Source organism: Salmo trutta, chromosome 4, assembly GCF_901001165.1.
Source record: "Salmo trutta chromosome 4, fSalTru1.1, whole genome shotgun sequence".
NCBI classification, from domain to species: Eukaryota; Metazoa; Chordata; class Actinopteri; order Salmoniformes; family Salmonidae; genus Salmo; species Salmo trutta.
Window position 1 is genome coordinate 68,087,828 of NC_042960.1, and position 18,449 is coordinate 68,106,276.

General features: G+C 42.3%; 1 protein-coding gene across 1 annotated transcript; it reads left to right on the forward strand.

The window, feature by feature from the left end:
- The first annotated feature begins 2,417 nt into the window (after positions 1-2,417).
- On the forward strand, positions 2,418-11,782 carry LOC115191412 (tripartite motif-containing protein 16-like). Its single transcript, XM_029749268.1, has 6 exons — positions 2,418-3,206; positions 6,066-6,161; positions 9,700-9,933; positions 10,693-10,852; positions 10,978-11,037; positions 11,274-11,782. Exons 1-6 carry the CDS (start codon positions 2,610-2,612, stop codon positions 11,780-11,782), a joined length of 1,656 nt encoding a protein of 551 aa, XP_029605128.1. The 5' UTR covers positions 2,418-2,609.
- The last annotated feature ends 6,667 nt before the right edge of the window (positions 11,783-18,449 follow it).

Consider the following 18,449-nt stretch of genomic DNA (forward strand, 5'->3'; position numbering starts at 1 on the left):
GCTCCACGCTATCGACTCGGGCAGAGGGTATGGCTCTCCACCCGGGACCCTCCCTCCAGGTAGAGTCCCATAAACTTTCCCCCTGTTTATTGCTTTACCTCCCTCCCTTATCTTATCTCATTTGCACACATTGTATATAGACTTGTTTTTCTACTGTATTATTAACTGTATCTTTGTTTATTCCATGTGTAACTCTGTGTTGTTGTATGTGTCGAACTGCTTTGCTTTATCTTTGCCAGGTTGCAGTTGTAAATGAGAACTTGTTCTCAACTTGCCTACCTGGTTAAATAAAGGTGAAATAAAAAAGAAATCATCCTGTTCCCCATCTCTAGAGTCATTAGTCCCACTGCTGTTCATCTTTTGTTACCGTATCCTCCGTATACAACCTACTTTCCATGTGTCAAGGATTAAGCCCGTGTCTCACAGCCCTTTGTCTTCTGTTTCTAGTTCCACCCCTCCTCCCTGTGTCATCGATGGCCATCAGGCGTACACCGTGAGACGCCTCCTGAGTGTTCGACCACGGGGCAGGGGTTTCCAGTACCTGGTTGACTGGGAGGGTTATTGCCCGGAGGAGAGGTGCTGGGTCAGCACTAGAGACATCCTGGACACAGCCCTCATTGACGACTTCCACTGCCGGCACCCCAGTCTACCAGGTATGTGCCCAGGTAGGACAACAGGTGGCACCCCTAGAATGGGGGTACTGTCACACCCTGATCTGTTTCACCTGTCTTTGTGATTGTCTCCACCCTCCTCCAGTTGTCATCCATCTTCCCCATCCGTCTTCCCCGGCTCCCTGTGGCTCAGTTGGTAGAGCATGGTGTTTGCAATGCCAGCATGGTGTGTGTAACGCCAGGGTTGTGGGTTCGATTCCCATGGGGGGCCAGAACAAAAAAAATATTTAAAAAATGCATGAAATGAAATGAGTGTAAGTCGCTCTGGATAAGAGTGTCTGCTAAATGACGTAAAAAAATTAATAAATAAATATCCCCTGTGTATTTATACCTGTTTTGTCTGTTGCCAGTTCGTCTTGTTTGTCAAGTCGACCTGCGTTTTTGTGTCTCAGCTACTGCCTTTTCCAGTCTCTCTTTTTCTCGCCCTCCAGGTTTTGACCATTGCCTGTCCTGACTGAGTCCGCCTGCCTGACCACTCTGCCTGCCCCTGACTCTGAGCCGTCCTGCCTGACCACTCTGCCTGCCCCTGACCCTGAGCCTGCCTGCCGTCTGGTACCTTTGCCCCACCTCTGGATTATTGACCTCTGCCTGCCCCTGACCCTGAGCCTGCCTGCCGTCTGGTACCCTCGCCCCACCTCTGGATTATTGACCTCTGCCTACCCTGACTCTGAGCCTGCCTGCCGTCCGGTACCGTTGCCCCACCTCTGGTTTACTGACCCCTGCCTGCCTTGACCTGTCTATTGCCCCTGTTGGATTATTAAACCATTGATAATTCAACGTTGTCTGCATCTGGGTCTTACCTTCATACCTGATAATATTATCATATAATACAATATAAGGACTAGAAGAGAAGAACAGTTTTGACATGAAAGCACAGCCAGATGTTTTAGTCCTTTAGCAGAAGCTCTTATCCAGAGCAACTTAGAGGAGAATTATGGTTAAGTGCCTTGCTCAAGGGTACAAAGACAGAGCTTTCACCTTGTCCGCTCAGAGATTCAAAAAAACGACCTTTCAGTTACTGTCCCTACGCTATAAACCACTTGGCTACCTGCCACCTTGACAGTGTGTCTCTATACCTCTCAGTCTCTAAACCACTAGGATAGTTGTCACCTTGACAGTGTGTCTCTATCCTTCTCAGTCTCTAAACCACAAAGCTACCTGCCACCTTGACAGTGTGTCTCTATACCTCTCAGTCTCTGAAGACACCCAGCCATGGTTAGGATTATTAGAGAAGCTTTTCCTGCTGAAAGACAGTTTCATTACATCTGGTTTCAGAAATAATGTATTGGATATGTTCATAATTCCGTCCACCTATAAGATGTGGGGGGGATCTGTATGACTAAGAAGAGATACAAAGAAATCTGATTGTAAAACGTCTTCTCTTTTTAGTCCTAGATATGTCTAGGGTTACTGCTGAATGTAGTACCTCTAACCCTGACCCTAGGCCTAACAGTAATAATCACACTGTAATGTAAAGTATTAACTCATTCTCAATGATCAGTCAATATATACAGTATTAATTTCAACTACAAAACATTGGCTCAATATCAAGTCCCCTCATTACAACCACTTAAGAATTATTATAGACACTTATAATCAGTGTTATAACACATAAGTGTATAATAAGACATTTTAAAGGTCATTAAAATAATTAGAATATGTACTTCATAGAAACTGTTACCCTTTATATATTCTAACCACTCTATTTAATATTAAGGGTCCTAACCTAGGAACTAAAATATTTTGTCTCCTTCTCAATGTTGCATGCAGTTCTCTCTCTCCCTTCCTCTAACCCCTCCCTCCTTCCTTCCCTCCCTCTAAACTCACCTTTCTGGCAGAACCAGAAAGTCCATACCTCCCAAAAACTAACTTCTGTGGAAACAAAACATATCTGAGTCTCTGTGTCGTCTGTCTGTGTGAGAGTGAACAACCATCAAAATGGCTCAGCAGGGAGTTCTGCTGGACCAGGGCCAGTTCTGTTGTTCTGTCTGTCTGGATCTACTGAAGGAACCAGTCACCATCCCCTGTGGACACAATTACTGTAGGATCTGTATTGAGGGCTGCTGGGATCAAGATGTTCTGAAAGGGGTCTATAGCTGTCCTCAGTGCAGAGAGACCTTCATTCCAAGGCCTAATCTGAGGAAAAATAACATGTTGGCTGATATGGTGGAGGAACTGAAGAAGACAAGACTCCAGGCTGCTCCCCCTCCTGCTCTGTGCTATGCTGGACCTGGAGATGTGGCGTGTGATTTCTGCACTGGGACCAGAAAGAAGAAAGCCCTCATGTCCTGTTTGGTGTGTCTGGCCTCTTACTGTGAGACTCACCTCCAACCTCACTATGTATTTCCTGCTTTGAAGAAGCACAAGCTGGTCAAAGCCACCGCACAACTACAGGAGAAGATCTGCTCTCATCATGACAAACTGCTAGAGGTTTACTGTCTTACCGATCAGCAGTGTATCTGTATGCTGTGTACAATGGATGAGCATAAAGGCCATGATACAGTGTCAGCTGCAGCAGAGAGGAATGAGAAACAGGTAAGACCAGAACAAGGTGTTGGTGACTGTCTGATAAACAAGGAATTAACCCCTGTGCGGTCCCATCCCGTGAGCGGGACGGACATCCAGCGAAAAACTCCTATGACATTAGCATAACGAAATTTAATATATATTTTTTTTCAAATACAGGACTGTCTCATATCGTTTTATAGATACACCTCTCCTGAATCGACCCACGTTGTCCGATTTTCAAAAAGGCTTTACAGGAAAAGCAAAACATTAGATTATGTTAGAGGAGTATATCGTAAAAGTAGCCACATAGCCATTTTCCGACCAACCACATGCATCACAAATAACCAAAAAACAGCTAAATGCAGCACTAACCTTTGACAATCTTCATCAGTTGACAGTCCTAGGACATCATGTTATACAACACATACATTCTTTTGTTCGATAAAGTTCATATTTATATATAAAAACAGCATTTTACATCGGTGCGTAACGTTGACTAACTATTTCTCCTCAGATGTGTCATTTGAAACAGCGCTACAATTTACTGAATTACTTTTCAAAAACAATTTTAAAATGTAATATTGTCAATCTAAGATTTAAAGATTAACATGTCTTCAAAGCACCTGTCATGTCAGATTTAAAAATAACTTTACTGGGTAATCATACTTTGCGATGAAAGGGGATGCGATACTCAGAAAAATAGGCTAACATTACAGTTCGGCGCCATCTTGGAACAATCGCGTCTGAAATATATATTTGTATATTTTTGAAAATGTTTCCTTACCTTCGATTATCTTCATCACAATGCTCTTCCAGGAATCCCAGGTCCACAACAAATGTATTTTCGTTTGAAAAAGTTAATCCAATATGTCCCAATAGCGTGTTCTTGTCAGCGCGTTCTGAAAGCTAAACCAGAACTAGCGTCGTCCGCGGCCAAACAGTTTTACTAAAACGTATTTTTTGGTCATTTAGGTTCGTTCAAACATGTCAAACGTTGTATAACATAAATCTTTCGTGCCGTTTTCGACCACAGATCCAATAGCATTCAATGGGAACGGCTGCTTTGTCTTGCAAAACGTTTCCAAAGGTGGGGGCAACGAGGGACGCCGGCGTCATAATGGTGATGGCCTTCCCTACGTCACTTTGTTCCACAGCGTCTCATTCATTCAGTTTTGACTGTAGAAGGCTCAAACCACTTTGTAAAGACTGGGGACATCTTGTGGAAGCAAAAGGAAGTGCTCAATGAACCATTGCTCACGGTGTGATTTATAGACACAGCGCTGAAGTTGAGTCCGCAATTCAGAATTCCACTTCCTGTTTCGATCGGTCTCGGGGTTTTGACTGCCATATGAGTTCTGTTATACTCACAGACACCATTCAAACAGTTCTAGAAACTTTAGGGTGTTTTCTATCCACCAGTATTAATTATATGCATATCCTAGCTTCTGAGATTGAGTAGGAGGCCGTTTAAAATGGGCACGATTTTTTTCCAAAACGCGCTGTGGCGCCCCCTATCCTAGGGTAACTCGAAGAAGTTAATGATACAGTAGGAACTAAGGCTGTGTGAATATGAGATCATTCAAGTGAAATCAATCCAGGGCAGAACAAATATGAACACAACTTGAGTTTATAGATATGTTAACCCAGATTCCAGGGTGGCAGCATAGCCTAGTGGTTAGAGCATGTTCTGCCCCTGAACAAGGCAGTTAACCCACTGTTCCTAGGCTGTCATTGAAAATAAGAATTTCTATGGGCTTCCCGGGTGGCACAGGGGTCTAAGGCAGTGCTAGCTGTGCCACAAGAGACTCTGGGTTTGAGCCCAGGCTCTGTTGCAGCTGTGACTGGGAGGAGCGTGGGGCGGTGCACAATTTGCTGAGTGTTGTTCAGGTTAGGGAAGGTTAGGCTGGCAGGGATATCCTTGTCTCATTGCACACTAGCTACTCCTGTGGCGGGCTGGGTGCAGTACATGCTGACCAGGTTGCACGGTGTTTCCTCCGGTGCAGTTGGCTTCCGGGTTGGATGTGTGTTGTGTTTCGGAGGACGCATGGCTCTTGACCTTCACATCTCCTGACCAGTTGCAGCGACAAGACTGTAACTACTACTAATTGGATACTATGAAATTGGGATGAAAAAGGGGGTTAAAAAGATATTAAGAATTTGTTCTTAACTGACTTGCCTAGTTAAATAAAGGTAAAAAAACCAAAACATTTATCACAGTTTTTTTAAAGACTCAAACCAAGTTTATTCACCCACTGGCTCAGACAGCTGCAAAGACAAAGACACAAGAACATATTTTTATAATCTCATACTAGGCGTCAGAGACTAACTAGACTGTTGAATTCCTGGCTCCTCTCCAGTTCTGCAGCTGGCCTGCCTTATCAGAAACTGAAACTAGTTGCCCTTTGTCTCCCTCTTTAGGAACATTGATATTCAACAATAACATGTTTGAACAGAATATTTCAGCATTTCCACTTGTCTCTCTCAGTAACTTTCCAACACCAAGTTCCTATCCACCCTTCATTGACCCCAACATATACATTCCTTATACATGTAAAGTCATTAATAAGTTATAGTATGGTAACATGAATAAGTATATTTCAAGCTAGAAATCAACAAGTCAAACATCATTATCATTTGTTATCAAACTTCATTATCATTTGTTATCAAACACCATTATCATTCCTTATCAAACACCCAATCAGCGCCCTGATATGTGTTCTGTTAAAACTATAATCATTCACATGACTTCATAATAATATATTTTCACACAGACACATCCTCAATATTTGTATCCTTATATTCTATGGGCCTTATGTCACATTACTATACTATTGATATACTGGACAGATAAAGCTTGATAGCTCATTGAATAGTGATTCTCCACAGAGGCAGCTGGGGATGAGTCAGCAGAAGGTCCAGCAGAGATTCCAGGAGAGAGAGAAGAGGCTGAAAGAGCTGCAACAGGCTGTGGAATCTCTAAAGGTGAGTATTGTTGACCAGAGGAGACATACCATTTCACTTCTCTCCTCCAGTATTGTATAACATAATGTCCTAAGATTGTCATCTGATGAAGATCATCAAAGGTTAGTGCTGCATTTAGCTGTGGTTTGGGTTTATGTGACATGATATGCTAGCTTGAAAAATGGGTGTCTGATTATTTCTGGCTGGGTACTCTGCTGACATAATCTAATGTTTTGCTTTCACTGTAAAGCCTTTTTGAAATCGGACAGTGTGGTTAGATAAAGGAGAGTCTTGTCTTTAAATAGCTGTAAAATAGTCATATGTTTGAAAAGTGTAAGTTTTCGGATTTAGAGGAGTTTGAATTTCGCGCCCCGCCCATCATTGGATATTGGAGCAGACGTTCCGCTAGCGGAACGTGTAGATGTAAGAGGTTTTAAGGAACAGCAGCAAAGACTTATCTTCAGAAGCTGGACAGAATCCAGTATATAGCTTTAAGGATATGTATTGGTGCGTTTAAATCAACATCTTTATGTGTCTTACTAGTGGAGGCAGGAGATTCCTTTGGGTATGCGGCTGTCACGTCCTGGCCAGTATAAGGGTTAATTGATATTGTAGTTTGGTCAGGACGTGGCAGAGGGTATTTGTTTTATGTGGTTCAGGGTGGTGTTTTAGTAGTAAGGGCATTTGATTTAGTATTCCGGGGTTTTTGGGCACTCTTTGAGTTTCATGTATTTCTATGTTCTGTCTAGTGAATCTGTTTCTATGTTTAGTTAATTGGGGTGGACTTCCAATTGAAGGCAGCTGTGTGGTGTTGCCTTTGATTGGAAGTCCTATATTAGTTGGGTGTGTTTGTATGTGTCTTTTGTGGGAGATTGCCATTTGCACTGCGTTTTTGTATTAGCCTGCAAAACTATTGCACTGTCGTTGTTTCTTGTTTTTGTATAGTGTTCACGTTAGCGTTTAAATAAATTCAAAGATGAACACGACCTCCGTTGCATATTGGTCTACTTTGTCAGATGAGGACTTTTCTATTTCATCAGAAGACGAAGACGACTGTGAAAACGGCGTAATAAATTGTCATTATCTTATTGGGTTGCAAGGCTGTGAGGTTGAGCATCCCACTGCTACTGTTCTACATGACTGTTGGGAAAAATCTAGTAGACAAGGCAGTGGTTTTGGTTGGAGAGTTGTAGGTGTCAATGTTATTATGGAGAAATGAGAGAATGGGTGTAGTAGTGAGATTCTGCTGGGTCCCAGCACATTCAGGTGTGGAAGGGAATGAAATTGTAGACCAGTTATCTAAAAGAGCTTTAAAACAAGATATAATATATATTAATGTTCCACTGGGTAGAGGTGAGGACAAATGTAAGATCAGAGACATTTTGATAGATGTGTGGCAGAAGAGATGGGACTCTGAGCACAAGGGACGGCACATATATGTCCTCTAAAGGTCGGTGGACCAAGATTCAAAGGTCAGATTAGGAAGGAAGAGGTGGAGTTTACTCGATTGTGTTTAGGACATTGTACATTGAACTGGTCCTTACATCTGGTTGGCAGCATGTGAATGGTTTGTGTCGGGAGGGTATTGTCAACGAAACGGTGGAGCATGTGTTGTTATATTGTTGTAAGGATGTTGAAGAGAGGGAAAGATTGAAGTGTAGGGTTAATGAGGTTGGATGGGGTTGGGGTGTTTGGAAGGGATTTGGGGGATGGGGGAGGGTCTATTAGAAGTTAGTAGGGCTCTTTTTTATTTTCTCAGAAGTACTGAGTTAGGTAGGAGGATTTAGAAATGGTGTAAACCGTGATTGAACACACTCCAGCACAGTAGGTGGCACCATGCACCTTTAACGTTGGTTTGAGGACCACCATTATATCATAGAAGAAGAAGGTGTTGTGTGAGGGTTTTGTGGTTCCTGAGGAGGGCTACTATTCTTTTTGCCTATTTTCCAAATGTATTTTGTAGTTGTTAAGGGTTTATTTGTTAGTTTCCACTGTTTATCGGTTAGAGTTGAGGGGGGAGTAGGGTAGTTTGTTAGGGAGGTGTGATGTCCTCAACCGAGTGGAGAAGAAACGCTGTCTCTTCAGGTGCGTTCTGGAGAATGGTGTGGAGGAATTATTGATCATGGTCGGTGAACAGGTGGGAGAGGAACATATACACTCTGTATCCAGAATGAACAAGGCGGTGGTTGTGGTAATGTAAAAGGTGAGTCTTGTTGCCCGGCTAGTTACCAGTATGATTTTTGTGAGGGGTGTGTTGGTCCCGATTTCGACAAGAGTAGTGGTGTCTAATCTGCCTCCGTTTATTACGGACGAACAGATCCGTAAAGATTTGGTTCGTTTTGGTCAATTTACAAGTGTTTTTTGTTTCATGGCTCTCTGCTGGGTATCTCTTTTCGTAGACACGTGTTTGTTTCTTAACAAAATTAAACAGGGGAGGGGTGGTACAAAGGGTTTGTTTAGGGTAGACAACCGCGACCAGTCGGCAGCAGGGGCTAGGACTAGGCTGGACACTTCATTTTTAACCACATTTACTGATAAAACTAGTTCATTGCATCCGCCAAGGAGCCCAGTTATATAATGTTACCATATGTCCCAGCTGTTTGCCGTAGTTTTGAAGTATACGTGAAAAAACAGGTCTTATTTTAGTTCATGTTTCACCCTGCAGCTCCTATTCGTTATATTGAAAAAACAGGTCTTATTTTAGGTCATGTTTCACCCTGCCAGCTCCTATTAGTTGTATTTAAAAAAAGTAGGTCTTATTTTAGGTCATGTTTCACCCTGCCAGCTCCTATTAGTTGTATTGAACACTGTGGCACCAACTAACCTTCTGAAAGTTCTATTCCCAGTCCATTGTTCTGCGTCACAATGTCAGCTTCACTACTGTTATCAATGAGACCAGCCCGTGTTAACCTTGTAGGTTTACCTCAGGTAACTTATTATTAATAACTAGGTTACAGCTACTTGGTGAGGAAGCTCACTGTTCACCTGGTTACACGTTGTAGTGACCTACAGTGTTAGTGAGTAGAACAGATGGTTGGTGCAAAGACATCAAACGTTAAACATGTTTAACCAGATTTTGTTTCAGAAAAAGGTTTAAAACCTTAACAAAACGTATGTCCATGTTCTCTTTTTCAAGATGTGGCCGATTTAAACAGATTTGTTGTTTCTAAATGGCTGCTGGGTAATATGATAATTGTTGAAATCTGTAGGTTCGTAGGCATCAAATAGAGAGAATGCTGCGCAGGTTCACTTAGTTGTAAACCAAATGGATAGGTGGAGCTCATTGATTTGTAGCTCTGACACAGTTGCTACTTCAGATTATGAGGTATGTAGTACCCACAGAAGACCACAGGGAGGAGCAAGAGAGATATAAACCCATACAGTTTTTCTCTTTAAATACCCTGAACCTAACAATCAATCAAATGTATTTATGAAGCCCTTTTTACATCAGCAGATGTCACAAAGTGCTGTACAAAAACTCTAACCCTACCTATGACCTATACTACCTACTGTCTCACTCTCTCTCTCTGTCTCTCTCTCTCTCTCTCTCTCTTACCAGCGCTCTGCACAGGCAGCAGTGGAGGACAGTGATCAGATCTTCACTGAGCTGATCCGCTCCATTGAGAGAAGGAGCTCTGAGGTGAAGAAGCTGATCAGAGCCCAAGAGAAGGCTCAAGTGAGTCAAGCTGAAGGACTCCTGGAGCAACTGAAGCAGGAGATATCTGAGCTGAGGAAGAGAAGCACTGAGCTGGAGCAGCTCTCACACACAGAGGATCACATCCATTTCCTCCAGGTAACTAAACTGCCTTGTTACATGTGATATTAAATTAATGTGAAACTATATATCATCTCAATCATTGTTGTCCTGTCTGTCTCTCTGTCCCTGTCTCTCCCTCTCTCTCTCTGTCCGTCCCTCTCTCTCTCTCTGTCCGTCCCTCTCTCTCTGTCCGCTCTCTCTCTGTCTCTCTCCCTTTCTCTGTCTCTGTCCGTCTCTCTCTCTCTCTGTCTCTCTCTCGCTCTGTCTCTCTCTCTCTCTTTCTGTCCCTCTCACTGTCTCTCTCCCTTTCTGTCTCTCTCCCTTTCTGTCTCTCTCCCTTTCTGTCTCTCTCCCTTTCTGTCTCTCTCTATCCCTCTCTCTCTGTCCCTTTCTGTCTCTCTCTGTCCCTCTCTCTCTGTCCCTCTCTCTCTGTCCCTCTCTCTCTGTCCCTCTCTCTCTGTCCCTCTCTCTCTGTACCTCTCTCTCTGTACCTCTCTTTTTGTCCCTCTCTCTAATTGTCCCTCTCTCTCTCTGTCCCTGTCTCTCTCTGTCCCTGTCTCTCTCTGTCCCTGTCTCTCTTTGTCCCTGTCTCTCTTTGTCCCTCTCTCTCTTTGTCCCTCTCTCTCTTTGTCCCTCTCTCTCTTTGTCCCTCTCTTTTTGTCCCTCTTTGTGCCTCTCTCTTTGTCCCTCTCTCTTTGTCCCTCTCTCTCTTTGTCCCTCTTTGTGCCTCTCTCTTTTTGTCCCTATTTGTTCCTATCTCTCTTTGTCCCTCTCTCTCTCTCTCTCTCTCTCCAGAGTTATCAGTCTCTCTCCAGTATCAGTAAGTCTTCAGACTTACCCAGCATTGTTGTCCGTCCTCTTCAGTCCTTTGGAGATGTGAGTAACACTGTGTCTGAACTGAGAGAGAAACTAGAAGACTGTCTTAAAGGAGAATGGACCAAGATCTCCAATTCAGGTGTGTTGAAAACAATAAGAACATCAACTTTAGACCATTGAAAGTTCCCTACTAGTCATATACATGTGGAATATGGTATGATGATAACATTCCCTCTCTCTGTCAATGTGTTTGTGTGTCTGTAGTGAATATAGTGGATGTTGTACTGCCTCCAGAGCCCAAGACCAGAGAACAGTTGTTACAATGTGAGTCTCTTTATTGTGAAGTAACTAACAGTCTCTTTTTACTGACACTCCTAACAATCCCTCTAGAAATATATAGCAACAGTAGATCTAATCAAAGACTGGGTATCTATCTGACTCCTCATATTTCTCTGATTTGATCTCTGCTGTGCTCTAATCAAAGACAGGGTAGACACAGTATCTGACTTAACTTATTGTTCTGACTCCCCTCATTGGTCTCTGCTCTGCTCTTCTCCCAGATTCCTGTCAGCTCACACTGGACCCAAACACAGCAGGCACATACCTCTCTCTGTCAGAAGGCAACAGAAAGGTGACCACTACACGCCAAGTCCAACCATATCCTGACCATCCAGACAGATTTACCAACTACTGTCAGGTTCTGTGTAGAGAGGGTCTGTCTGGACGCTGTTACTGGGAGGTGGAGTGGAGAGGTGATGTTTATACAGCAGTCTCATATAAAGACATCAGCAGAACAGAGAGAGGTAATATATTTGGACACAATAACAAGTCCTGGAGTTTACAGTATTGTAGTGGTGATTATTGTTTCAGACACAATAATGTTGAGAGTAAAGTATCAGGCCCTCAGTCCTCCAGAGTAGGAGTGTACCTGGATCACAAGGCAGGTACTCTGTCCTTCTACAGTGTCTCTGACACAATGACCCTCCTCCACAGAGTCCAGACCACATTCACTCAGCCCCTCTATCCTGGGTTTAGTCTCTCTGGTACTGCTGAGCTGGTTAAACTGTAGTAGGGTCCACATAGATACTAGTCATGCTGGTGTAGTCTATAGCTGAGCTGGTTAAACTGTAGTAGGGTTCACATAGATACTAGTCATGCTGGTGTAGTCTATAGCTGAGCTGGTTAAACTGTAGTAGGGTCCACATAGATACTAGTCATGCTGGTGTAGTCTATAGCTGAGGTGGTTAAACTGTAGTAGGGTCCACATGGATACTAGTCATGCTGGTGGTGACAGTCCCCAGATATAATGGTCTGTTTTTCTGTACAATAATTTGTCTGACTGTACAGTTGAATTAAAATGTAATATACTTATTTTTATCAAATACAATGTTTTAATCTTGTACATTTCCGTGAATCATGATATATGGTGTTGATGTATATTGGTTGTCATTCAGAACCATTGATATGTTTTCTCAGTTGGTTCTCTGTCTCTATGTAATTCTCCTCAGTGGCGTTGAACAGGTAGAATCACTTACTAACTAACTAACTAAACTATATGGGACGGACACAGATTAATCCTAGTCCTGGACTAAAATGCATGTTAATTGGAGATGTCTAGGAAACCGTCCCTAAATATGTAATCTTTCATCCTCCCATACTGCTCAGTCCAGCAACGTTAAACCTGTCCAGCAGGTGGTGCTATTATAAACAATAAAACCAGCAGATATCTTGACTTGCCACTCAGTATATCAGTAATGTTCAGAATAGTACTTTAATATCATTGGAGATTGATGGTCTTTTTAATCCACTATCCAGAGTCAGGAACAGATGAAGTTAGGTCTGCTACTGTTCAGTGATTAACTTCTTTAGGTATAGGGGGCAGTATTTTCACTTTTGGATGAAAAGCGTGCCCAGAGTAAACTGCCTAATACTCGGGCCCAGAGTCAAATATTTGCATATAATTAGAAGATTTGGATAGAAAACACTCTAAAGTTTCTAAAAGTGTATGAATGATGTCTGAGTATAACAGAACTCATATGGCAGGAAAAAACCTGAGAGGTGTCCAACCAGGAACTGGGAACTCTGACGGTTGTAGTCTTTTCAAATTATTTTCTATCCAAACTACAGTGTCTGTGGGGTCATTTTGCACTTCCTAAGGCGTCCACTAGATGTCAACAGTCATTAGAACCTTTATTTGAGGATTCTACTATGCAATTTGATTGAGTAACACCCGGAACAGTAAGTGGTCTGGCTGGGGTGACTTACCTCATGTGCGGGGACGCCATTTTTCTTTTTCTTCTGTAATGAATCTGCTATTGTCCGGTTGGAATATTATCTAAGTTTTACGTTAAAAACACCCTAAAGATGCTGAGGGAACTTTATAACTTTTCATCAACGGTAGACAGACGCGCTTCATGCATTTTGGAATGGTGATCTGGACGCGCCAACAAACTGATTTATTTCGACATAAATGATGGACTTTATCGAACAAATGAACATTTCTTGTGGAAGTGGGAGTCCTTCCAAGTGCATTCAGCCAAAGATCAGCAAAGGTAAGAAAATATTTCTAACATATTTTAGAGTTTTGTCGATGCCGTGGCTGGACGGCTAACTGTATAGCTTGCATTGACGGTGAGGCTCAGTACTCAGAATATTGAACAATGTGCTTTCTCCGTGAAGTTATTTTGAAATCTGACAAAGCGGTTGCATAAAGGAGTAGTTTATCTATAATTCTTTAATTAATTGTTATATATTTTGTCAATGTTTATGATGAGTGTTTCTGGGGTGACTACATTTTCTGAACGTCATGTGCAAATGTAAAATGGGGTTTTTGGATATAAATATGAACTTGATAGAACAAAAAATGCATGTGTTGTCTAACATGATATCCTAGGAGTGTCATCTGATGAAGATCGTCAAAGGTTAGTGCATAATTTCAGCTGGTTTTCTGCTTTTGTTGACGCCTGTCCTTGCATTGAAAATGGCTGTGTTTAGGTGGTGTCCTAACATAATCTAATGTTTTGCTTTCGCTGTAAAGCCTTTTTGAAATCGGACAATGTGGTTGGATTAAGGAGAAGTGTATCTTTCAAATGATGTAAAATAGTTTTATGTTTGAAAAATTTGAATTATGGTATTTTTGATGTTTTGTATTTCGCGCCATGCTATTTCACTGGCTGTTGGGAGTGTGTCCCGCAGGTGGGACGCTAGCGTCCCACATAGCCCATACTAGTTAAATATGATTTATGGTGATGGGAAGAAAAAAAAATCCAACACTAAACTTCATCTAGTAATAGTTTTCCTTTGTAATTTTTTCCAAGGTGTGTCTTTAACTTGTAAATGGATTGTGTGGAGGTGAGCTAGTGGTGTGGGTGAATATTCCAGTTGTGTTTAGCCTGTTATGGATAGTGGGCAGTATTTTCACGGCCGGATAAAAAACGTACCCGATTTAATCTGATTATTACTCCTGCCCAGAAACTAGAATATGCGTATAATTATTAGCTTTGGATAGAAAACACTCCAAAGTTTCTAAAACTGTTTGAATGGTGTCTGTGAGTATAACAGAACTCATATGGCAGGCCAAAACCTGAGAAGATTCCTTACAGGAAGTGCCTCTCTGACCAATTCTTGGCCTTCTACACTCTCTTTATTGAAAACTGAGGATCTCTGCTGTAACGTGACACTTCCTACGGCTCCCATAGGCTCTCAGAAGGCGGCAAACCGCTGAATGATGTCTTTGCAGGCCCAGGCTGAAAAACAGTAGCGCATTTAGATTGTGGTCGATCTGAGAACCATGAGACTGAGGCGCGTGCACGAGGCGACACCATGTTTTTATTCTTTCGTCTTTGAACGAAAACAACGACTCCCGGTAGGAATATTATCGCTTTTTTACGAGAAAAAGAGCATAAAAATTGATTTTAAACAGCGGTTGACATGCTTCGAAGTACGGTAATGGAATATTTAGAATTTTTTTGTCACGAAACAAAACGCCGCTATTTGGATATAACTATGGATTATTTTGAACCAAACCAACATTTGTTATTGAAGTAGAAGTCCCGGGAGTGCATTCTGACGAAGAACAGCAAAGGTAATCCAATTTTTCTTATAGTAAATCTGAGTTTGGTGAGGGTCAAACTTGGTGGTGTCAAAATAGCTAGCCTGTGATGGCGACACTATCTACTCAGAATATTGCAAAATGTGCTTTCACCGAAAAGCTATTTTAATAATTGTGGGAGATTATATGCATTGTATAGTACATTAATATATACAGGACTGTGTGGTGGTAACCCTATAGTCATCCTGCTGTCTCTACGTCTCTGGTGGGTTGTAGTACAGACACAGTACATTATAATAAATGTGAATGCTCACATCAAATGTTTAAAGAATGTCACAAATATTAAATTGAATCATTTTATTGAAATAAAATGTATTGAATTTAATCAATAGTCTAACCATGCTGAGGGATCAGGATTAGGAAAAGGTCCAGAGGCGTTCAGGGGTGAGGACTCATCCATAAAGGAGGTATTATTAACCATTTCAAAAGGTCTGGAGGTGTTCAGGGGTGAGGACTCATCCATAAAGGAGGTATTATTAACCATTTCAAAAGGTCTGGAGGGGTTCAGGGGTGAGGACTCATCCATAAAGGAGGTATTATTAACCATTTCAAAAGGTCTGGAGGCGTTCAGGGGTGAGGACTCATCCATAAAGGAGATATTATTAACCATTTCAAAAGGGGGAGGGGTTCAGGGGTGAGGACTCATCCATAAAGGAGGTATTATTAACCATTTCAAAAGAACTGGAGGTGTTCAGGGGTGAGGACTCATCCATAAAGGAGGTATTATTAACCATTTCAAAAGGGGGAGGGGTTCAGGGGTGAGGACTCATCCATAAAGGAGGTATTATTAACCATTTCAAAAGGTCTGGAGGCGTTCAGGGGTGAGGACTCATCCATAAAGGAGGTATTATTAACCATTTCAAAAGGTCTGGAGGCGTTCAGGGGTGACGACTCATCCATAAAGGAGGTATTATTAACCATTTCAAAAGGTCTGGAGGTGTTCAGGGGTGAGGACTCATCCATAAAGGAGGTATTATTAACCATTTCAAAAGGTCTGGAGGGGTTCAGGGGTGAGGACTCATCCATAAAGGAGGTATTATTAACCAGAGAGAGAGTAGGCGGTACATGTCCACTGTTACCTCACAGAGACAGAGGAGGGGGTACATGTCCACTGTTAACTCACAGAGAGAGAGGAGGGGGTACATGTCCACTGTTACCTCACAGAGACAGAGGAGGGGGTACATGTCCACTGTTAACTCACAGAGAGAGAGGAGGGGGTACATGTCCACTGTTACCTCACAGAGACAGAGGAGGGGGTACATGTCCACTGTTAACTCACAGAGAGTGAGGAGGGGGTACATGTCCACTGTTACCTCACAGAGAGAGAGGAGGGGGTACATGTCCACTGTTACCTCACACAGAGAGAGAGGAGGGGGTACATGTCCACTGTTAACTCACAGAGAGAGAGGAGGGGGTACATGTCGACAGTTACCTCACAGAGAGAGAGGAGGGGGTACATGTCCACTGTTACCTCACAGAGAGAGAGGAGGGGGTACATGTCCACTGTTAACTCACAGAGAGAGAGGAGGGGGTACATGTCCACTGTTACCTCACAGAGAGAGAGAAGGGGGTACATGTCCACTGTTACCTCACAGAGAGAGAGGAGGGGGTACATGTCCACTGTTACCTCACAGAGAGAGAGAGTAGGCGGTACATGTCCACTGTTACCTCACACAGAGAGAGAGGAGGGGGTACATGTCCACTGTTAACTCACAGAGAGAGAGTAGGCGGTACATGTCCATTGTTACCTCACAGAGAGAGAGGAGGGGGTACATGTCCACTGTTACCTCACAGAGAGAGAGGAGGGGGTACATGTCCACTGTTAACTCACAGAGAGAGAGGAGGGGGTACATGTCCACTGTTACTGGACTCCAGACATCCTGTTCCCCACTGTAACGCTCCTACAGTTGTGTTATCACTTTGGTACTATTTTACCAGGTGTAGTAACATTTCACAACTCTTAGTACAAAACTCAACACATCATCAAAAATATATTTGTATGTTTTTATTACTTTAAGCACATTTCAATTGACTAATGTACAACACACAAAATGACAGTAACATTTTCACCAAACCTAATCAGTGGCATCTAGAAATACCTTCCATATAAAGTCATTGCCTTTCACAATGCAATGTTCACAATACTTTCATATGATTCTCTTCTTTAGTTAAATACACCTGACCATCACTTAATCCAACTGAGCTTAATGATGAATCACTTAACCGTTTGGTAAAACTATAGATGTTAAACTGGTCTGTCTGCTATATTAGGATGTAGAGACCCTACAGTAATAAAATGTGTTTAAAGTAGAAACATGTAGATGACATGTATGATACATGATAACATACATAATGAATACTGGTTATTGATCATTGATCCACATAGTGGAACCACAACAGGTCAGTGTTGTAGAACACGCTGTATTACTTCTACAACTAATAGAAGGACAGTAACTAAGGAGACGGGAGTAGAAACTAACGTGGCCATTGTTTCATCACAGGACAAAACATTCCAAGGATTCCAATGTACATAAGCAGGGGGGGCGTTACAGGTGCCCTAAAGGGACAAACTACAATATCAATATCAATATACAGTCACCATACATAAGGGTTGTGCTCTTATTGTCTCTTTTGAGCAGTATCTGAGTATTCAATATATATGTTGTGTATATGATGTCAAAACCATTACATGTGACCATGTTGTCTGGACCCAAACCAAGGGCTGGATTCAATCCATATCACAGAAGTATCATGGAAGATCCACATTAAAATGTAAAGGTAATATTCGACATATGCAACATTTACCGTGAACGCAGTCTCCAAGAACTCTGGAACATTGCCTTTAAAGTTAAATGGAACTATAATGCGGATCTTCCACAATACTTCTGCTGTACAGATTAAATCCACATTTTAATTAGTGAGTCCTGATAAGAACATCAGCTAATTAACCAAACGGACGGGCAGACAGACACACTGACAGACACAATCAAATGTTATTGGTCACATACACATATTTAGCAGATGTTATTGTGGGTGTAGTGAAATGCTTGTGTTCCTGGGTCCAACAGTTAGGACACAGACGGACGGACAGACAGACACACACCACAGTAGTCAGATCATGGTGACCCCACAGTAATCAGATCAAGGTTGACACCACAGTAATCAGATCATGGTAACCCCACAGTAATCAGATCATGGTGACCACACAGTAATCAGATCATGGTGACCCCACAGTAATCAGATCATGGTGACCCCACAGTAATCAGATCATGGTGACCCCACAGTAATCAGATCATGGTGACCCCACAGTAATCACATCATGGTGACCCCACAGTAATCAGATCATGGTGACCCCACAGTAATCAGATCATGGTGACCCCACAGTAAAGACCTTTATAACTCCTAAGTCACCAGGTGTTATTGACCTTTTGACAGATGAAACCCAACATCAACTACTGATGAAGATCAACTATCTCTCCTTCCTCCTGAAGTAGAGCTTTCCTTCTCTACTCCTCACAAATGTAAAAGCATTGGATTGGTGTTGACATGGAGTAGAGGGAGTTTACATATACCAGTCATTTCCTTTAAATACATGAAGGGAAGTGGGAGAGAGAATCAGATAAAG